General features: G+C 37.3%; 2 protein-coding genes across 2 annotated transcripts in view; one reads left to right on the forward strand and one right to left on the reverse strand.

Moving 5' to 3' along the window:
• DCX (doublecortin) overlaps positions 1-9,297 on the reverse strand; it is a 358,186-nt gene extending 348,889 nt beyond the window's left edge. Inside the window, exons 1-2 of the mRNA XM_036839487.1 lie at positions 9,208-9,297; positions 8,596-8,660 (exon numbers count right to left, since the gene is read on the reverse strand). The gene's annotated coding sequence lies outside the window, so the exon portion shown is untranslated. The remainder of the gene's footprint in view (positions 1-8,595; positions 8,661-9,207) is intronic.
• A 4,510-nt stretch (positions 9,298-13,807) lies between these two features.
• Positions 13,808-20,587, forward strand: part of ALG13 (ALG13 UDP-N-acetylglucosaminyltransferase subunit) — a 73,163-nt gene continuing 66,383 nt past the window's right edge. Inside the window, 3 exon segments of the mRNA XM_036839482.1 lie at positions 13,808-13,948; positions 14,948-15,110; positions 16,428-16,566. Coding sequence (XP_036695377.1) covers positions 13,868-13,948; positions 14,948-15,110; positions 16,428-16,566 — 383 coding nt within the window. The 5' untranslated portion in view covers positions 13,808-13,867.

A 20,587-nucleotide genomic window follows, 5' to 3' on the forward strand; every position in this document is an offset into this window, starting at 1 on the left:
TGTCTGTCCTCTGGTGGTTGAGGCTGTCTAAGAGGCTTGAAGGGAGGCTCTGGTGGTGGGTAGAGCTGACTCAGTTTAGGCATTTTTAATATCCTTTCTCCCATAATGCTTATCACAATGCCCTGCAGAGAGTAGGTACTCAGTGGATATCAATCAAGTAAGAAAAAAGAAATATACTTTGTCCTTTTACAATAAAAAATGCAAATTTTTCAATCTTAAACAATTGGCAGGCTGAAATATATTTTACTAATCTTTGGGAGAATTAATTATTTAAATTCTCATTTCCTCTCCAGATTATTTCCTTTAATCCTAGACCAATTTTATAAATGTTCCAGACCTATGCATTCTTGGTAGTTTGTTTGACTGAATATGTATTAAATCATCACAGGTTGCTATTATCTAGGAGTTTTTGTGAAAAAAGAACTGTGAAACATCAGCCATATTGCTTTAAAAAAAAACACGTTTAAAATTTACAGTAATGCCTTGGCAGGTTTCTCTGTCTTCTCTTTCTCCTTTTATTCCATATCCTCTCTTACAAAATATTTGATGGTATATTTTGCAAAACAGTGAACTATTGGAATCAAAACTCCTGCTTGAAGTTCCAAATCATTAACCTTCAAATTCAAGTACCTAAGATGAACTATTTAGTATTAACACACTGAAAGAAAAGCAAAAAGCAGGGATAGTGTACAGAATTATGCCATGAATATAAATAAGTCTAGAGCACTTGGGAAGGGGAGGAATGGGAGAGGGAAAGGAAATGAGAATATTATGACTCTTCGGAGGCATTCTTCCGCCTTTCCTCCTCTTTACCTATTTAACCTTCCATTTTTACTGTTTAAGTTCACTTGTCAAATAATCACTAAACATGTATATGAAATAATTCACAAAACGTGTTTAGCACAGTTACTGACACACAGTAAACACTCAGTAAAGGTTAATAAATATTAGCGATTAGTATTATTATTGTGTGCAGTCCCACTTCTTGGCTCTTACCTTGACCTCTTTTCCCAAATTTACATATAGGCAGGGTGTGTGGTCAGGGTTGGAATAGAGGAGGACCAGGCAGACTCTTTTTTTAATACTTAAGGTCTGTCTGAATAATATTTTTAAAATAGTGTCTGGAATTCACTCATTTCATGAAATCTACGTTAAATTCCCGGTTCCATCTCTCCAATCAGGAGTCTTTCCAACTAGGCACTAAATGGCATACTTCTTAAGGTTCCCCAATGAGGACAATTAATGTCTAGAGGCAATTTTTCATAAAAATACATTCTGTATCCAAAAACACTAGACAAGCCTGTATATCTTATGTTTGTGTATCCAGTTAAATTACCTATAATTTTAAGTATTTGAAAGTTGATATAACTCAGTTTTCTGTAGCAACAGACCTTTTACAGTACAGTGAATAGTCACATATATGGCTTACATATTATAGAACTACTTATTTCACGTTTCTCAGAAACAGACTTTCTTTTTTCAAGTGGGCTTCTTAGTCGTCCACCTTTAATGTTATTAGCTTGGACTGCATTATTTCTCCATATAGAGTGTGCTATAAGACTTCCAGTTAAACAAGGCAGATTAGAAACATGCATTCATCTCTGCGCCTGCATGAAGCTCCACTAAAATGACAGTAAAGGAATTTTTTAAAAAAGGTATAAATAGAGAAGGACAAAGAGAACAGGAGAGAAGACAACAGCAGACAAGCAAAGTTGACAAAACTTTAGAAGCTGGAAAGCAATAGATGAGATGAATGTTAAGCTTACTTAACAAACTGGAAAAAGCTGAAACCTAAGGTTGGTGGTGACGAGTTGTTTTTAAAGTTACTCGATATCTCTGAGACACAGGTTGAAGGGAGAGCTAAAAAGAGGAGGATTGATTGAAAGTATGTATAAGGAAAAATTACATCCCAAAAGCTCCTTATCCATTCAAACAAGATTCAAGTTTTAATACAGTATTCTATTTCACTGCTTGGAGGGTCAATGGGTGCTTCTTGCTGTTAAAGAAGCTTGTTGACTTAGCTGAAAGAAAAACAATGATTTCAGTTAAAAAAAAAGATTCAAGTTTTACTTTCTACGGTAATTAAAACATCTTTCCAGAAAAGAAGCTCTAGTGCTGGAAACAATAGGCATAGCTGAGGGCTGGATTGTGAACTTTAGTGAAAATGGGGATTGAATCTCTATTTACTAAATAGTAAGACTGCCCTCTGTCACCTTTCTGCTGGCTGATTTCTAAGATATTTTCAGCTGAGCAGACTGGAGGATTCTGTAGAAGCTGACCAACACAAGTGTAAAGCCCTACAGACACTGATATTTGGGGTCTCCCATTAAAAAGATTGAATTTCTTTCCAGTTACTCCCCAGTGAAGCTCAACAATCCATAAGTCCCAACAATGGAGACAGAACTTTTTTGTGCCTCACTCTTAAATATTTATGGCTGACCAAATCCCTAGATATTTGAGTAAATTTTCTAAAATGAAAGACAGAGATCAAAACAACAACAGCAGCAGCAACAAAAGTCAAAGAGAAAAGAAACAAAACTATAATAACATCTTCAGAGAAATGAGGTAATACTAAATTCAAGATACAAGAATAGTGTTCTGTAAAAATGGAACTTTCAACGAATGAGAAAGAGCTCTTAGGAATTCAAAATATAGTAGTAATCCTAAAAATCAATAGAAGATTAAAAATTTTAAATTGATGAGCTCTCCTAGAAAGTAGAACAAAAAGAAAAAAAAATGGAAAATAGAGAAAAGATGAGAAAGTTCAAGGATTCAGTACTGGAGGGCCAAATTAGACCAAAAGAAGTTCCAGAAAGAGAGGACAGAAAAAGCAGAAGGAAGGAAATTACTAAAGAAATAACACAAGGAAAATTCCTAGCACTGCAGGATATGAGTATACAGATTACAAAGGTCTATCATGTATCCAGAACAGTGAATGAGAAAATAATTCTCAGTAACATACATCATAGTGAAATTTCAGAAGATAGAATAAACAAAAGATTTTAGAAGCTTCCTGAGAGAAAAAAACAGGTCATATACAAAGTATCACAAATAATATTAGGAACAAACTTCTAAACTGTATCCCTAAAATCAAGAAGACAAGTTTTTAGGGAAAAGTCATTTCCAACTGTGAGAGGATGAATAATGCCTCCCTCCAAAGATGTCCTTGTCATAATCCCTGGACCTGTGGATATGTTACCTTACATGGTAAAAGGGATTTTGCAGATGTGATTAAGTTAAGGATCTTGAGATGAGTGATTATCCTGGATTTTCTGGGTAGGACCAATGTAATTAAAAGAATTCTCATAACAGGGAGGCAAGAAAATCAAAGTAAAAAAAAGGAGATGTGAAAACTTAAGCATGGGTTGGAGTGATGTGTTTTGAAGATACAGGAAGGAGCCATGAGCCAAGGAATGCAGGTGGCCTGTAGAAACTGGAAAAAGGAAGGAAAAGGATTCTCCTTTAGGGCCTCTAGAAGGAAAGAGCCTTGCTAACACCTTGACTTTAGCCCATTGAAAATGAATTCAGATTTCTGGTCAAAATAGAATAAATTTTTGTTGTTTTGCGCCACTCAGTTTGGAGTAATTCGTTACAGCAGCAATAGGAAACTAACAAACCAACCTAGAATTCTATATCAGTCTAACAACCGGATGAGAGATTAGAACAAGGTGTTTTCAGACATGCAAAAATCTTGAAAAAATTTATCATCTTTCTCAGGAAGTTATTGGAGGATATTTGTCCACCAAAATGAGGAAGTTAAAGGAAAAGTGAAGGGAACATAGGGTATAGAAAATGGGATCCAATACAAGAGAAAGGCAAAAGGAATTTTCAAGATAACAGTGAGAGGATACCCCAGGAAGACAGCTATTCAGAAAGATAAACCAGCTCAAACTGAAACAGGATAAAAATCCCTATCACAGACATCTTTAATTTAAAAAAATGAAAGTTATAGTTACCCTGATGTATTTGAACATACAGAGAGGAGCTGTATGGATTTCTTGGGAAGACCTGTTTGGGTATGAGTAAGTGATAGATTCAGAAAAAAGAATCCTGAGCAAATAAAAATTAAATACAATGTAGCAGAACAAAATGTTTATAGGATAGGAAATGTAATAACATACTCAATACATAGTTAAACTCTGAATAATGTTTACAAAGTCATAGTAATATAATCACTGAATACTTATTTTACCAAAAATTTGGGGAGGAAGGGAAGTATGTGTTTATGGGTACATAAGAGAGTCAAATTGCCACCTTTCATAATAGAAAGTCAATAGATATTATCTAAAAAGCTGAAAAATCAAGAAATAGCTGTGGAAAATGAATGTTGCCTGCCATTTCAGTAAACAAAGGGTGTTGCAGCCATCACACCATCAGCCACTGCAGCCCCCCACAACGGTGCACCCTGAGGGGAACTGAGAATGGAGAAAAGCTGGATACTGGCCCCAAATAGTTAAGATGCATATCAAAGGAATAATTTTGATGAGCCCAGACTCTTGCATCTTCCCATACATAGAAAAGTGCTAAATTCATTACCTTGAGATGTCTGTTTTTTTGTGATTATCAGTAACTTTTGATGTTCGACTACATGTTTTTTTGCTTTTAGCAAAAACTGCTATATATCCTGGCTCCTCCCTTACCTCTTTGGAACAGTTCCTCAGAGCTATCTGAGAGGCTGTTTCCCAGGCTATAGTCCTCAATAACATCCCAGAATAAAACATAACTTGCAACTTTCAGGTTGTGTGTTTTTTTTCAGTTGACATAGCAATATAAGCATGTTATCGATACATAGAAACATGGTAGTAAATATTATAGGGAATAGCTAAAATTGTTTAAAGTTATTGCCCTTTGGAGTGAGAATCAGGAACGGAGAGGGATAGGACAGAGAACTATTGTTTTTTACTGTACTATTTAAAAAAAAAACAACAACTATGTACATGGTATCAATTTAATAAAATTAAAATTTTACTTTAAAAATGAGTTATTCCCATGAACAATACATTTTTGTGCTTAGCTTAATTCTTCTGAGATGCATTGTGGGCATATTCTAATCTAGAAAGCACAGTTTTTAAGATAGGTAAAAATCCTCTTACATACATTGGCACATTTGCACTTACTCAATTCTTGAAGGATACAAATAAAAATCATTGCTATGACCTATAGGGCTTGTTTAACTCTCTAATCTCATTGCATGCCACCGATTCCTTTGCCTATTATGCTCTACCTCCACTGTCCTTTTTCATTTCTCTTTTCAAACAAGAAAAGCACCTTTCCTGATGACCTGTCCACAGTCTATTCACTTTGCTTGGAAGGCTATTCCCTCAGTCTTCTCCTGGTTGGCTCCTTATCTTTCAAGCCTCAGCTTAAATGTCACTTCTCCAGAGAAGCTTTCTTAGACCATTGAATATAAAGTCGGTTCCCACGCCACCTCACCTCTCCTGTTATTCTCTCTTGCATTGCTCAGTTTTTTATTGCACTTTATCACAACATATTTGCATGCTTGTGTGTTTTCATTAGATTCTAAGCTGTCTAGTCTATCTGTGTGTAGCAGAGGGACTTGTACATAGTAAGTGCTCAATGAATATTTTTGAATTAATTTGTTTTTATTAAGTGATCTGTCCATGCCTCTGATATTTATAAAAAATGGAATGTTATATTCTGTAGTTTTTGCTATAAGTTAGCAAAAATTAGATAGAGAATTAAGTAAAAACAAAATAAAACAACTCAGACCTTTTTGAAAACTTGAGTTCTTGAAAAACATCCAAGTCTTAACATCTTTTGTCTCATCTGAGTACTAGCCCTCTATCATATAATGGATTCTAAACAATGTCTGGTATTATGTTTCATTCAGTATAGTCTTCTTTAATCAAACATTTTATCATTTGTAGTTAAGCTGATTATGATAAGTTTACGCAACAGGGGCTTAATTAACATCACTGATCCATACAGGAGGCATATACTCATATAATTAGGATCACATAAATGTCTTTTCCTTCTTCCAAAAATACTTGGTAATAAGATGTATAACTTAGTCTTATAGTCACAATAATAGAATTAAATGCTTCATTTAGGTGACTTGTTCCATACTCAATTGGACTTTACTTTAAAAGAGCATTTCATGGTCTTTGATCTTTGTCTTTGTAGCCTAGGAAGGAATGTGAGGTAAAAATCACACAGGTTCATTTTAATTATTTAAGTAATATTGTAGTTTTGATATGATTTGTAGCATAATTTTTTATAAGCAGCAATTTCACATACAGATAGGATTTGTAAAAATCTTTCAATTTAAGTCTGATAAAAAGAGATCAGACATATAATTTGTCTACCACATTGCTTGTCACATTAGGAGTGCTCAATAAAAATTAGCTTTTTTCCCTGCCTGTGATAACTCAAGTAGTGGTACAGCCAACTCTCATTCATTACAATTCATTAAAACCTCAATTTTATACTTGTGTTTTTTTAACCTAAGCCAAAGACCCTGATCTGATTTATTTGAACTCATTGTTTCTGCTTCTTCATATTTTCTTTCATATCTTTTTTTGGGTATCCTTTTGAATCTTGATTTTATCAGCTCTCTTGCACACTCTTGGGTAAATGAAGAATTTCATTCTACTCACTAGGATCTTGAAGACACTAGGAAACCTAGTTGGAATCTTTTAAACATGGTTGAAAGAAAAATATCTATTAATAAACTGTAGAGGAGGAAAAAAATCTTTCTTGTCCCTCTACCCTTCTCCAGGTGGGGCTTTGTAAATTAGACTGACAAAAGACAGATTAACAAGAGAACAACAAACGGAAGTTTACTAACATGTGCATCAGGCGTATGCTCCAAGTACTCAATGATGAGTAACTGAAAGGGGTTGTTAGAGTTTGACCTAATACAGCAGCTTAAAATAACAAAACATTCTTAGAGAACTGACAAGACAAAGGAAATGGACTTTGAGTTTTTTGGGTGGCAAGTTGGGAGAAGGTAAATATATGGAGGAACTAATGGATCATAAGAGCTAGTTAGTAAAGTTTGTTATGTAGGTTCCTCTGATGCTGATTCCAGGCTGTAAGGGTCTAGAGCTGTCTCTGGTGGTTAACTTCTGTCCTTCCTGGTACAGAGTGGAGGTGCATACCCTTACGACTACTACTTTTAGGCAAATAAGGGTAGGGCAGAGAGTTTTTCTTGTATCTGCTTCTTCTCAATTGCCTTCAGCTCAAAATAATTCTTATGTCAAAGTGCCATATTTTGCAGTAGCATATTCTGCTATCTCTTTAAAATTAAACAATTTTCTTTATGGTTCTCCAAAAATTGACTCTATTATAGTAAAATTTTGATTTGACCAGTGTAGGCAAGAAATAATTATTTTTGCGTCCCTAACACTAAGACAATCACCATCAATAATATTTGGAAGGGGGAGGAGGAAAGGGAGAGCCAAGTTCTGGTAACTCTTCAAGAACACAATGGATCCACAAAGCAGAGATTAAAAACAAATGTTTTATAATATGCAACTTCTCAGCTTTGATAAAAGACATTTACTTTAATAATAAAGGATATATAGAAACTTTTGATGAATGATGAAAAATTAAAGAAATAAATCTAAACACAATAGTTAGGCAGCTCAAGGATTCTATAACGTGCTGTGTTTAAAAGATTAAGAAGAAACATTTCTGGTTTATCAGACTTTAAAAGTCATATTGCTGTTATTACTTTATACTATAATATAGATACCAATACTGTAGGCTCATCATTAAAGGATAAGTCAGCATAGTATGCCTTGACAAGCATCTGGAGGGTTGGATTCAACCCTCTGCTATTATTATCTTGAGAAAAAAATCACAATCTATTTGAATCTCTGTTTCCTGTCCATAAAATAAAACCAATGAATTCCACGGTTTCTTAATTCTAAAAGTCCACAGGACTTCCCTCATGGTGCAGTGGTTAAGAATCCGTCTGCCAATGCAGGGGACACAGGTTCGATCCCTGGTCCAGGAAGATCCCACATGTCGCGGAGCAACTAAGCCCATGCGCCACAACTACCGAGCCTGCGCTCTAGAGCCCACGAGCCACAACTACTGAGCCCGTGTGCCACAACTACTGAAGCCCCCATGCTTAGAGCCGTGATCCGCAACAAGAGAAGCCACCACAATGAGAAGCCTGCACACCGCAACGAAGAGTAGCCCCCGCTCGCCGCAACTGGAGAAAGCCCATGCGCAACAATGAAGACCCAACACAGCCAAAAATAAATAAATAAATAAATAAAATTAATTAAAAAAAATAAAGTCCACAAAACTTTGATCAGCCTATGAACAAAACCATATATTCTTGAGATAGAAAAGGCACTATGTTTTATTTACCTTTGTATTCCCCACAGGGCCTAGCATGGTACCTAATAATGTAACTCTTTTTTAGTTCAATAAACATTTATTTTACGTCCCTAGGTTCCAGGGACAGCACTAAATTCTGGGAATTCAGAGATGACTTAGACATGGTCTCCACTCTTTCAGGATTTTACCATCCAGAGGAAGAAAAAAGTATATAGGTAATTTAAACATCAAGAATTATGACAGAGGTAGGCAAAGAACAATATTTGCACATAATGCACATACCTTACAAGGGTCAGAGAAGGGCTTCCTGGAGGAACTTGCACCTCTGATGAATCTTGAAGGATTAGCTAACCATATTGATGGGGAGGGAGAGGAAACAGCAAGAGCAGAAACAAAAAAATATAAAAAGAATATGAATAAATTAATATGGCATACATTCATCACAATTTCATTCTGAATTATTTAAAAAATAAAATAGATCCTCATTTACATAAAACCAATACGAAACCACCCTAATCATAAGGATAACTAATGCTACTTTATTTTCCATATTTCCTTCAGATTCTCAGCAATAGCTCCGTGCTTATTTTATCTGGGCAAGTATATACGATATTTCTTCTAAAATGCATGTCAGAAAACCTGGGTTTCAAATGTCATGAAAAACTGAAAGATTTTGAAAGGGGGGGAAGGAAAGGATTACTGGGTAGCTTACGGAAGGCTGGGCATTGCCTAGTACATCCTTCCTGGTTATCTGACTCTGTAGTGTTCTGAGCCTTTCATTGGATTAGAAAGAGTCCTGGAAATCTTGCCTCAGTCCACTGGTGCTGTCTGAAAGTTATCTAAGTGATGTCAGCTCAGAAGCCTATTCTTTGAAGTAGCAATAATGTGAAGTACCTGGTACGGTCCTTTTCCATGAGGCTCTGAGATTGTTCTTCTTTGTTGAAGATACAAATTCTAGCCTGTAGTAGAATCTTCGGGTAAGCTTTAGAGTAAAACAAGAACATTAAGAGATTTAATGGCTGTGGTTAATTTATTACTATTGCCAATTCTATCATAATAGAGGAGTAAAATTCTGTATTGGAGTCCAGTATGTAACTATTTCATAGGAGTTTTGATGAGGGTTATTCCTGAAGGTAAAACAGTATCATGGAGGGCACATCCGTCATGGAGGGCACTGACAAATTGCTGGGGACTTCCCGTAAAGCATGCAATTTCTGAAATTTTTATACTAATATTTTACCAAACAAACGTAATTTAGGAAAGGCTGAATGTCCCTTCTGATCTGACAACTTTTCCCATGCAACTTTACTATAGTAACAAATTAAACAAACCTAATTATTTCCAGTATCTTTTTTTATAAGGTGGCAGCGCAAATCTTTGTGATTCCAAAGGCCCTCTGAGAAGTCTTAAAGGTTTTATGCATAAAAGTTTTAGTTTTATGTATGTAATATATTCTGAAAATTTTATTTTATGTGTCCTAAATTTAGGAACTGATTTTGGGAAGACAAAATTAAGGGTTCTCAGAGGAGATTTGGTCACTTGATTAGATAGGATCATGAGTGACTGAGAAACAATGCTTCCCTTCCTATTTAATCCAAGTACAAATAATGCATTTAAAAAAAATGTAACACTATTGTAAGTGAAGAGTCGCATTCTATGGGTATTTTCCCCTTAAATAATCAGGGACACCATAAAGACAACTTAAGTGATAGAAGATTATTCTTGTAAGACACAGAATCTTTGCTATTTAGGCAGATTACATGTAAGGTAAAGAATAATCTTTCAAATCGTAGGTGGAAGCATTAATTACTAAATAAAGGAAACAACCCCATCTAAACTGAGGGAGTACTCTAAACATTTTAACGTATTTCGTAGCTTCTTTTCAGACTCAGGTATTATAAACGAAGGCAAATAAAATTCACTTTCTAAGTTTTGTCATTTTTTTTAATACTCTCATATTCCTTTACAGGATCTGTGAGGTCAAAATAATTTTCATAATAATATTAAGATGTTATGTGTTTTTTTTTGACTCTCATCCTCTCAAATTCATGAAATTTGGTGTCAAGAAAGGGGTAGCAGTGTACCATGCCTCACATGAGTATAGAGTGGAGTTTTCCAGAGGTTTTGTGATGGGTGATAATGCAATGGATTAAATGCCAAAGCAGATACAAGCATCCAGCTTTCTTCTGTAAGGCAAGATAGTAAACAGATTTGCAAAAATGTGAAACATGCCATTCTTTTCATGAAAATTTTTGTTTCGAAAAATATAGTTATTTTTCAGAAAAAATAGGTCATTTATGTCAACATGCAACGTGCTAATCATTACTACTTTCCAATGAATCGATAAATATTTTTAAATTTTCTCATATTTTAGTCTCTAATATGGTTAATTTCAATAGTTATAACTAACATTATAATCCACATAAACAAAAGCTCTTTGAGGTTCTCAATAATTTTTAAGCGTATAAAGGGTTCTGGAACCAAAAAAGCTGCTTCAGGAAAAAAAAAACTATTCTTTTTCCTTGAAAAACAAAAGCACATATACTGTTGTAATTCTCTGTCACTGTTACTCCTTGAAGAGCCTCAACCACCCATACTAATTATAACTTTTAACAAAAGTGACTAATTTCTCATTTAAAGAGAAAAGTGCAGGGTGGATATAATTGAGAACTGTCTGGCATATATAAGCATGTTAACAGACTAGCAGAGTTTAAGACTACACATGACAAAACTTTCTATAGCCACACAAATCCTTTTGATAACTTCCTAAAGTGGAAAAAAATGAACAAATTGATTACACAACTCCAAGATAGAGCTTCTCCATAGCATTTCAAATAAGAAGCAAAAATATATAAACTTAGAATTAGGCTTAGTTTAAATCAATGTTGCAATATTCTATTTTACTTAAAAAGTATCCAGCTGTGCAACAATTATCCATTAATTAACTCAATTTAATGTCAGTACACACTTTTTTAAAAGGTGCTTAAAGATCTTGGAAATTATCTTCAAGCTGGCATACCAGGAAGCATAGTTACTGTTGGAATAAAGTTTGTCAGAATGCTGATTTAATGTAGTTGAAAAGAAATTTACATTTTTCATAATCATAAACATTTTTAGAAATAATGTTAATTTATTTGATAAGTAAGCCTGTGTAAGTTTAGGAAAAATACACCCAAGTAAAATAAAACGCATACTTAACACTGACAAAACAGAGAAAAGACTTAATTACCAAAATTGTATATTAATTATGTAATCTTGGGTTCTTAAAATGTTTCTGGATCAATTTCTGCAAGAAGATGTTTTATTAAAGTCTAGAACATTTAAAGTATTAATGTAACCAAGCAAGGGCTTGTGTGCCCATGCCACAGAAAGCCAAACTCTGACAGTGGGAGTTTGCAGCAAAGTAAGGGTTTATTTGCAGGGCACCAAGCAAGGGAGTGGGATACAAGTCTCAGATTCACTCCATCTTGGTCTCTGAGTTGGAGATGTTTTGAAGGGGAAGAACAAAGAAACTGGAATTAATCATTGTCTTGTGATATTTCTGTGACATTTCTCAAACATGATTTCAGGAGTCAAGATGTCTCTGGTTTAGGATTCTCTGGCCATGTGGTCCATGGCTCAGGGGTCTGTGAGCTCATCTTGCCCTGGAGAAACAACCTGAGTTTTTACCGTAATGATGATATCTACAACAACAGCAATTTTAGTCACCTGACTCTGGTTGGTTAGTGGTCAGTTAGCATAGGATTGAGGTCAGAGGGCACAAGAAAGGGAAAAAAGTTTTGAATAGATAGATTAATCATTAACTCGGTAAGGAAACTGTTTTAGCGGGGCTCAGTTTCATTAGATATTCAATTTTCTTATTTTCTGGAAATTTAAGACTATTCAATTTCTGTATGTGCTTATTCTCTCTATGACCTCATCAGAACAGTGCTCCTTTAATTTATATCTTCCAGATACAGGAAAAGATATCAAGGACACAAGATCTTTCTGAATTACAGAATATTTTGGAATATTTTTTGTCTTTATATTCCAATAAATATTCATACTTTATTCCTCTTATTGGGCAGAAAATATGCTTATATTTTATTATTTAGCCATGATCTTTCTACATTTATTGTTATTATGAAACTAGTTTTATTAATTCATGAAATTTGGTACCAAGAAAGGGGTAGAGCATACCACCCCTCAAAAAGACATGTACTCAAGCTACAAGATTTAGAGAAACAGTCTTGTTAGAAGTAGGCTTAATAGGTTTTTTTAGCCCATGTTCTAGGCTTAATTCACCTCCAATCCTTCTCGTGTTTAAGAGTTTCTTCTCATACCTTCCCTTCTGTATTTAACCAGGCAGAGCAAAACATCCATATTAGCTAAACTGAAATTTTAAGTAGGAAATACAGAAAACATTAGAATGAGATAAAGCAGGCAATGATCTTAGTAATGGTGGTAGGACAAAGAAGAGGAGTCTTGAGAAATCGCCTCTCCCGTACCTGATTGCCTAAGTATAATATATATGTGGTATTTATTCATGCTAATGTATAATTTTACATTTTATTATAATTTAAATTTATGGTAATTCTACGTTTTAAATGGTTCAATGGATTGGTTCAATGACAGAGATGTAGGCTTCAGGCCTTAAAGCCTCTATTTTACACACAATGCTTGCTAATGGAGATTACCGTTTCTCTGCAGCTTCCAAGACTCTGTAGGCCTCTGGCTTCTTGAGAACCACAGTTGGAAGAAGAGCCCAGGCTAATGAGCGATTTTTTTTAAGACTGATTGATTGATTGATTGATTGCTATGTTGGGTCTTCGTTTCTGTGCTAGGGCTCCCTCCAGCTGCGGCAAGTGGGGGCCACTCTTCATCGCGGTGCACCTGCCTCTCGCTATCGCGGCCTCTCTTGTTGTGGAGCACAGGCTCCAGACGCGCAGGCTCAGTAGCTGTGGCTCATGGGCCCAGTCGCTCCGCGGCATGTGGGATCTTCCCAGACCAGGGCTCGAACCCGTGTGCCCCACATCAGCAGGCAGACTCTCAACCACTGCGCCACCAGGGAAGCCCTAATGAGCGATTTTTAAAAGGCACTTTTTTTTCAGATGCCCTCAACAGACTTGAAGTAAAACCGTCGCTCAAATGTATCTTGGCTAAAGAATCCCAAACTTCTATATCATTAAAAGATCTGTGGTACCCGAGCAAGGATGTAAACACAAGAGTGAGAGGCTTCATGATTATTTTTTTTAAACCCCACTTTTGAAAAAAATAAATTTGTCAATCCCCACCTCCTTAACTGTGAGGGTCCCATGAGCTTCTACACGCAAAGGGCTTAAAACAGTGGCCCGCACACAGGCCAGGAACACTCTTTGCTCCCTACCCATCACCGGCGACACAGATCAGGTGGCTGCTGCCCCCTGGCGGCCAAGGCCGACTTCCGCTCTCCGTACCTAGCGCAGTTGCGGCGTCCACGTGGGCTCCACGGCGTCCACGTGGGCTCCGCGGCGTCCACGTGGGCTCCGCTACGTCACATCCGGGCCTTGATATTTGGGGTTGTGGCTCACGCGCGATGAAGTGCGTGTTTGTTACTGTAGGGACCACCAGCTTTGACGACCTTATTGCGTGTGTATCGGCGCACGACAGTTTGCAAGTGAGTGGGGAAGGCGAGCGGGAGGCGGGCGGGAGGCGGGCGGGAGGCGGCGGGACTCCCCGCGCTGAGCTCGCCGCCGCCAGCCTGACCGTTAACCTCGGTAACCTTGCCTGACTGTTGCATTCGGGAGGAATCCCCGGCAGCTCAACCTCTGGTGCCGCCGCTCCTCAGCCGGCTCCTCCCCGCGCCTGACTGGGCTCTCCTTCAGCTCCCCCGCTCCTTAGGGTCCTCCGCCTCCTCTTCCCGTTCCCCACAGCTTTGCGGGGCCGTTCCTCCCCGTCCTTTCTCCGGCTTCTTCTTTCTCCCGTATTTTCTCCACGGATTCTCCGCCTCCGCCTCTCCGTCCTCCGGCTTCGCCCCTCCTTCCAGCGGCTCCACCTCTCCGAGCCGGGGCTCCGGCCCGCCTCCCGGGCCCGGGCCTGCGCCTGTGCCCGCCTCGCTGGCCGCTCCTTGGGGCCGCGCGGTCGACGCGCTCCGTCGGGTTCTGCCCGGCCCGACCCGGCCGGACCGCTCGGCGCCCTGCCCCGGCCCTGCCCCGGCCCTGCCCCGCCGCGCTCGGGCCGCGGTCTCCATGCCTTACCTCCGGCTCAGGCACCCTCGCGGCCGGCGTCCCCGCGCGGCGCGGCGTCCCCCAAGCGCGCCCTCTCCTTAGGGCTCGTGGTTCGCGCAGCCCCAGCCGTGTGCTATGACGACGCTGTTCCTTGCCTTCCCTCCCTAGTTTGCGACGCTTTTTTCAGAGTCTTTGCGTTGGTCTCCTAGTTCTTGCTGGGCCATTTCTGTCACGACGGGATGACCTGGGGCGTTTAGATTCCTTAGGGCTAGTGAGGTGCCAGGTCGGGGCCCGGGACGGGGGAAAAAGGAGCCGTTTGAAAAACTAACGGGCTCCATCCAGTTCGACTGTTCGGCAGCTCGTGCTCCGATTGGGTAGTTTGTTGTCGATATTACTGTTTTTACAGTAGCCTGTTTAAAAGGCCCGCTTTTTCTTTTTTCCCGCTTCAGATAATCCAGAGCCTCGGTTACAACCGACTTGTCCTACAAATAGGTAGAGGAAAGGTGGTACCTGAACCATTCAGCACGGAGTCATTTATTCTGGATGTTTACAGATACAAGGATTCATTGAAAGAAGACCTTCAGAAAGCAGATCTTGTTATTAGTCACGCCGGTAAAGTGCCGTAGAACCGTCCGGTTTGGTTTTTGATAGACAAGAAATAAGAACAGAAAGTCGAACTTTTCTGATGTAAAATAAAATCACTAGGGTAACTCACCGGTAGCCCTTTTGAATAAAATACTGATTTCAGTATAGCAGTCGGGAACATTATTGGAGAGAATTTATAATTATGGGTGATAGAAAAATGGGAAATCAATCACTGAAGCCCAACTTTACAGTCAGAAATTCTAAACACAGGCAAAATAATTTATCCAGTGACATGTGTCAAGAGTTATCAGTTGGAATTAGTATCTGGGCTTAGGTCAGCAGGAATGTTCAGCCAATTGGTCGGATTGGTCATTGAGAATTTGGCTTTGGAAGACTTTTTACATTTCTATTAAAAGGTTAAGTAGGGCTTCCCTGGTGGCGCAGTGGTTGAGAGTCTGCCTGCCAATGCAGGGGACACGGGTTCGAGCCCTGGTCTGGGAGGATCCCACATGCCACGGAGCAACTAGGCCCGTGAGCCACAACTACTGAGCCTGCGCGTCTGGAGCCTGTGCTCCGCAACAAGAGAGGCCACGATAGTGAGAGGCCCGCGCACCGCGATGAAGAGTGGCCCCCACTCACCACAACTAGAGAAAGCCCGCGCACAGAAACGAAGACCCAACACAGCCAAAAATAAATAAATAAATAAATTTATTTAAAAAAAAAAAAAAAAAAGGTTAAGTAATTTGTCCTGTCAGTAAGCGGCAGACAGATAACAGTCTGGTGCTGGCATCGTCTACCCAAAAAGGATTTGTCTGCTCGCTTAGCAGTCTCCTTGCTCCCATTTAAATATCTAAATGAGTTTAGAGTTAAAAGTTGAATTGACCCAAATATTGTATATGTGCACGTTTGTGGAGATTTATCCTTGACTATTTTGACAAGCAGACTCCTAAGGAGTGGTCAGTTTTCCTTTATTGGTACTTGTCACTACTGAAGGTTTGCTTTTTTACTTGTGTTTGAATAGAAGTGCAGTATGGCTTCATGTACAGTATGTTGAACCTGAATCTTATTTGGATTCAAGGCCCATGCCCAGGGCATACAACTAGAGGGCAAGTTGCAAAGCACTGATATTGTTGGCAGTGATAAAGAACGTGTTTTTCAAGTCAGGTTTGTAACAACTAGAGACCACTCATAACTATTTTTTGTCATTTTGGATGTTTAATTAAAAGGCTTGATTTGTCGTGTTGCCAACTAAATTTTTCATCTTTTGAGTTCTAGTTATAAGGCCTGGTGAAGCACCGTAACTTTTTTTTAAACTGTGTTAACAAATTTGGTATATTTTCGTAGGTGCAGGAAGCTGTTTGGAGACTCTGGAAAAAAGAAAGCCCCTCATAGTGGTTATAAATGAAAAGTTGATGAACAATCATCAGCTGGAATTGGCAAAGCAGCTACACAAAGACGGGCATCTCTTTTACTGTACCTGCAGGTATACTAGAGACTGATTATTTGATCTCTTGTCTTAATTCCTTCCTAGCTATTCTTACCCACCTGCCTAACCCACCTGTATCTTTGATCTCTTACCTTCTCCCACTTAGCAAACATTTTGATTTTCTCACCTGTAAAACCTGCTCATTTGTCTTCTACTTTGACTGTGTTATCTGTGTTGTATTTCTTTCAGTGTTTATGCTTATTTCATTGCATGTGAATATCTGAATGTGTGTGTGTGCACGTATCTGTGTGTGTTCATCTGGGTGTGCAGGTCTCTGAGAATATAAACTTTTGTGTTCATTATTTGTCATTATTCAAGGAAGGCATTTGCTTATTTTTAATTAAGGTTTTGCCTTCAGTAAATCCACTGGAATCCCTAAATTAAATTTACTCATTCATTCATTCAACTATACCTAATACATGGCAGGCATTGTTTTTGGTGCTGTGGATAACAGTGGTAAACATGACATAAAGTCCCTGCTTTCATGGTGCTTACGTTCTAGTGGTGGGAGATAGACAGTAAACAGTTCATAAATAAGCAATCGAGACAATTTCATATGGTGAAATGTGTTATGAAGAAAATAGGGCAGGGTGATGTGATAGCTGGGGTGAAGACTAATTAGAATGGTCAGGGAAGGCATAACTGGGTATATGACATTTGAGCTGAGACCTAAATAACCAGGAAGAGCCAGTCATGTGAAGCTCTAGAGGCAGAAAGAACAGCAGCAATTGCAAAGGCCCTAAGTTGGGAATGAGCTTGGAGTTTGGTGTGTTTGAGGAACAGAGGGTTAGTGTGGCAGGAGTATAGTAAGCAAGGGAGAGAATGTAGTATGAAGATGAAGCTGGGTGGGGATAGTTCACAGAAGAGTTCTGATTTTATTCTATGTTTAATAAGAAACCGTGGGAGTATTTTAAGCAGAGGAATTGCTTTATGGTAAGGAGTATTATTTTCTAGAAGTATATTAGAATTCAGCAAGAACTGATCAACATCACAATAGAAGGATGAAGAAAATTGCTGGTTTTCTATTAATTCTTCTTCAGACACTAGAAGCTTGCCAAGGGGTCAGGTCAGTAATTCCCAATTGTTTGACTTTCAAAGCTATCCTAATTTGATGTTTTAAAAAGAAAAGACCTCATAGAAGTATTACAAAATGCATATTTCTTATGTTATAATAAATTGAAATTAATTTGAAAATAAACCTTAGAAAAAACTGGTTAGAACATAAGCTTTTCTTTTAATTTTATTGCTTCTGTGTTTTAGGCACTCAGTAAATACTTGTTCATTCATTATTTATTGGGCACATACTGTGTGCCAGGCCTTATTCTAGGCACTTGGCATCATCAGTGAACAAAAAACAAAGTTTCCTATTCTCATTGAAAGGAGACAGATTCATTTATTGTTCCAGGAGCAATGGTTGGTGTCCTAATCCCTATAATGACGGAGGAGAGGGAATGTCAGGGTGGCTTTGTAATATGGAAGCCATTCTTAAAATATTGTGAGTCAGGGGAGAAGCTAGGTAATCAAAATTATGTGGGCTTCAGATAATGGGCATATCTGTCCTTAGGTAGTTGAGATTGTTAGGGGTTAATACCATTTATGAAGAGGAATCAATGTTCATCTTCCTTGGTTTATGCAAGTCAATTTTTCCAGACACTTTTGATGAGTATTTTCATTCTAAACATTAAATCAGCTTCGATTTTTATGTTAGTACATTAAAAAGGGGAAAACATTGATTTCATAGACACATCCTGACTCTCTACTCAGGCTGAAAAAGGAGCTGTACAAATCTCCAATTTATTAATTTTTTTCAGTTTTAGAATTCTTTTTTTCTTGTATTAATTTCAAGAAAGTCACACACGTGGATGCCATAAGGAGAATCAATAATTGGTTGTATTTTTATTTTAGGTATATCATTTATTTGCCCCAAATGTAGGCTGGATGATTGTCTGTTCTAATTTAAGTGGCTGGTTTAATTAAATTTCTGAAGTAATAGTTTTATGTTGTGGGTCTGAACCTTATTTCCAACGTGCATGGCGACTGTATGTTGCTTAGTTATATATGGATTTATGGTAGTAAATTACTAGCAAAAATTATTTCACAATCTTCATGCATGGTCTAGTAGTCTCCCCAGCTTATTGTTCTTGTCTTGCAGCTGTTACTTTTGGTTTCATTTATTCTGTTTTCATAAATTGAGTTTGCTTCAAGTTATATCAGCCCAGTCCTGAGAAGTGTTCCAAAGCCACGTGACCACATCTTTCATGAAATAACATTTCTGAAATATTTCAGTTGATGTAAAAGATAAAATGTTGAATTGCTATTGACATGTAGTGGTCTTTGTATTATTTTATTATTGTGTATACCTATAATATTAAAATACATTGAAATTCACATATACAGTTTGAGAACCATCACAATATTCTTGGACGTTAGATTCAGTCATCAAGTGGGCAACATTGAATTATGGAATTTTCTCCCATATTACCTAATATTTTTCTTCTTTTGTTTTAGCACGCTTCCTGGGCTGTTACAGTCAATGGACTTTTCAACACTGAAATGTTTTCCTCCTGGCCAGCCAGAAAAATTTTCTGCATTTTTGGATAAAGTTGTTGGATTACAAAAATAAACACTAAACTCTCAACGCTTTAAAAACACCCCTCAAATTCAACTTATGGAATGTGGTTAAATCAAATTAAATACAGAGTATATATTTGTAGAATAATATAAATTAATAAGTCTCCCACATCTGTAGAATGTATAGAAAATTTTATGGTGTGAATGTTAGCATTTGGCTCCAAATTCTAATTGCAATTTCACAAATTTATTAGATTTTTCCCTAATCTTCATGTTTTAGTAAAAGAAATATGTAGTGAGCATTCACACGTTTTATTCTAGAATCCCAGATGGATTTGGAATCATGAAAAAAATGAATTAAATATGAAAACTTTGACAAAAACCTCAAATGTAGTTAATTTGATATTAGAGTAAAAAATGAAACAGTAACAAACTTGTAAAAAAAAATTGAGTCAGAATCTTCAGCTTCATAATCCAAGGAACCAAATTTAAGAAAAAAAGACCAACAAAAATGATGGATTGTGTTCTGTGAAATAAAAAGCTCAATAATTACCTTAAAAAGATTAACTAGCAAGTCAGTTGATCTATTGTACTTCGAGAAACTACTGTTATCCTGAAGAATAGAGTGGAGTGGGTGTGTTCACTGTTTTCCTGTAAAATATGAATAGAAAGTGACAAAAATAATCTTGCCCAATGTCAAAGCTTTACTGGTTTGAGAAGAGTAAATCAAAAAGCACTTGTGCCAATAGGACTTGCTGTTATTTTTTAAGGACCCTCCCCCCACAGTGGTATTGAAACATTTACTGTAGCATCATAGAGGAATTTATGCCCTTATAAAATTAGTTTTACAAATGAATAAATGATCTGATGTGTGTAATGGCCTAAATATATGGTTTTAAAATTCACGTAACTCAAAATAGATACTTTATGAAATTCTGATTATGGTAAGTGGTTTCAAGACCTATAAAATAAACTAGATAATTCATAAGTATTGATAGTTTTCTGGTAGAAAGTTTAGATATAATTCATCCATAAAAATAGAGCATTCACTATAAAGATTCATTTTTTAATTGTATTATCCCAAAATGTTGAATATTCTAAACATTTTACTTGGGATGCATTATATAATGTTTCTGTAGATTTATTTTCCTGATTGTGTTTTACTTAGGCTAATATTAAAATAAATTCTTACTAATGGTAGAAGGTGGTGGCTGAGAAGTACTCTGGGCAGCAGGAGGATACCAACTTGGATTAAATTTTGCTGAGAATAATCTAAAAAGTGAGTAATCTACACAGTTGAGAATTCACAGCACCATAATCGTAATTGTATATTAATGTTAACCTAATGCTGTAGGAAAGGCCCTATTCAAATCCATAGAGAGAATTTCACTTTTCTGGCCTCTCTTTTAAATATGTTTCTCTAGTTTGAGAAAAAATGTGGCTTAAA

The sequence above is a fragment of the Balaenoptera musculus genome, chromosome X, assembly GCF_009873245.2.
Source record: "Balaenoptera musculus isolate JJ_BM4_2016_0621 chromosome X, mBalMus1.pri.v3, whole genome shotgun sequence".
Classification (NCBI taxonomy): Eukaryota; Metazoa; Chordata; class Mammalia; order Artiodactyla; family Balaenopteridae; genus Balaenoptera; species Balaenoptera musculus.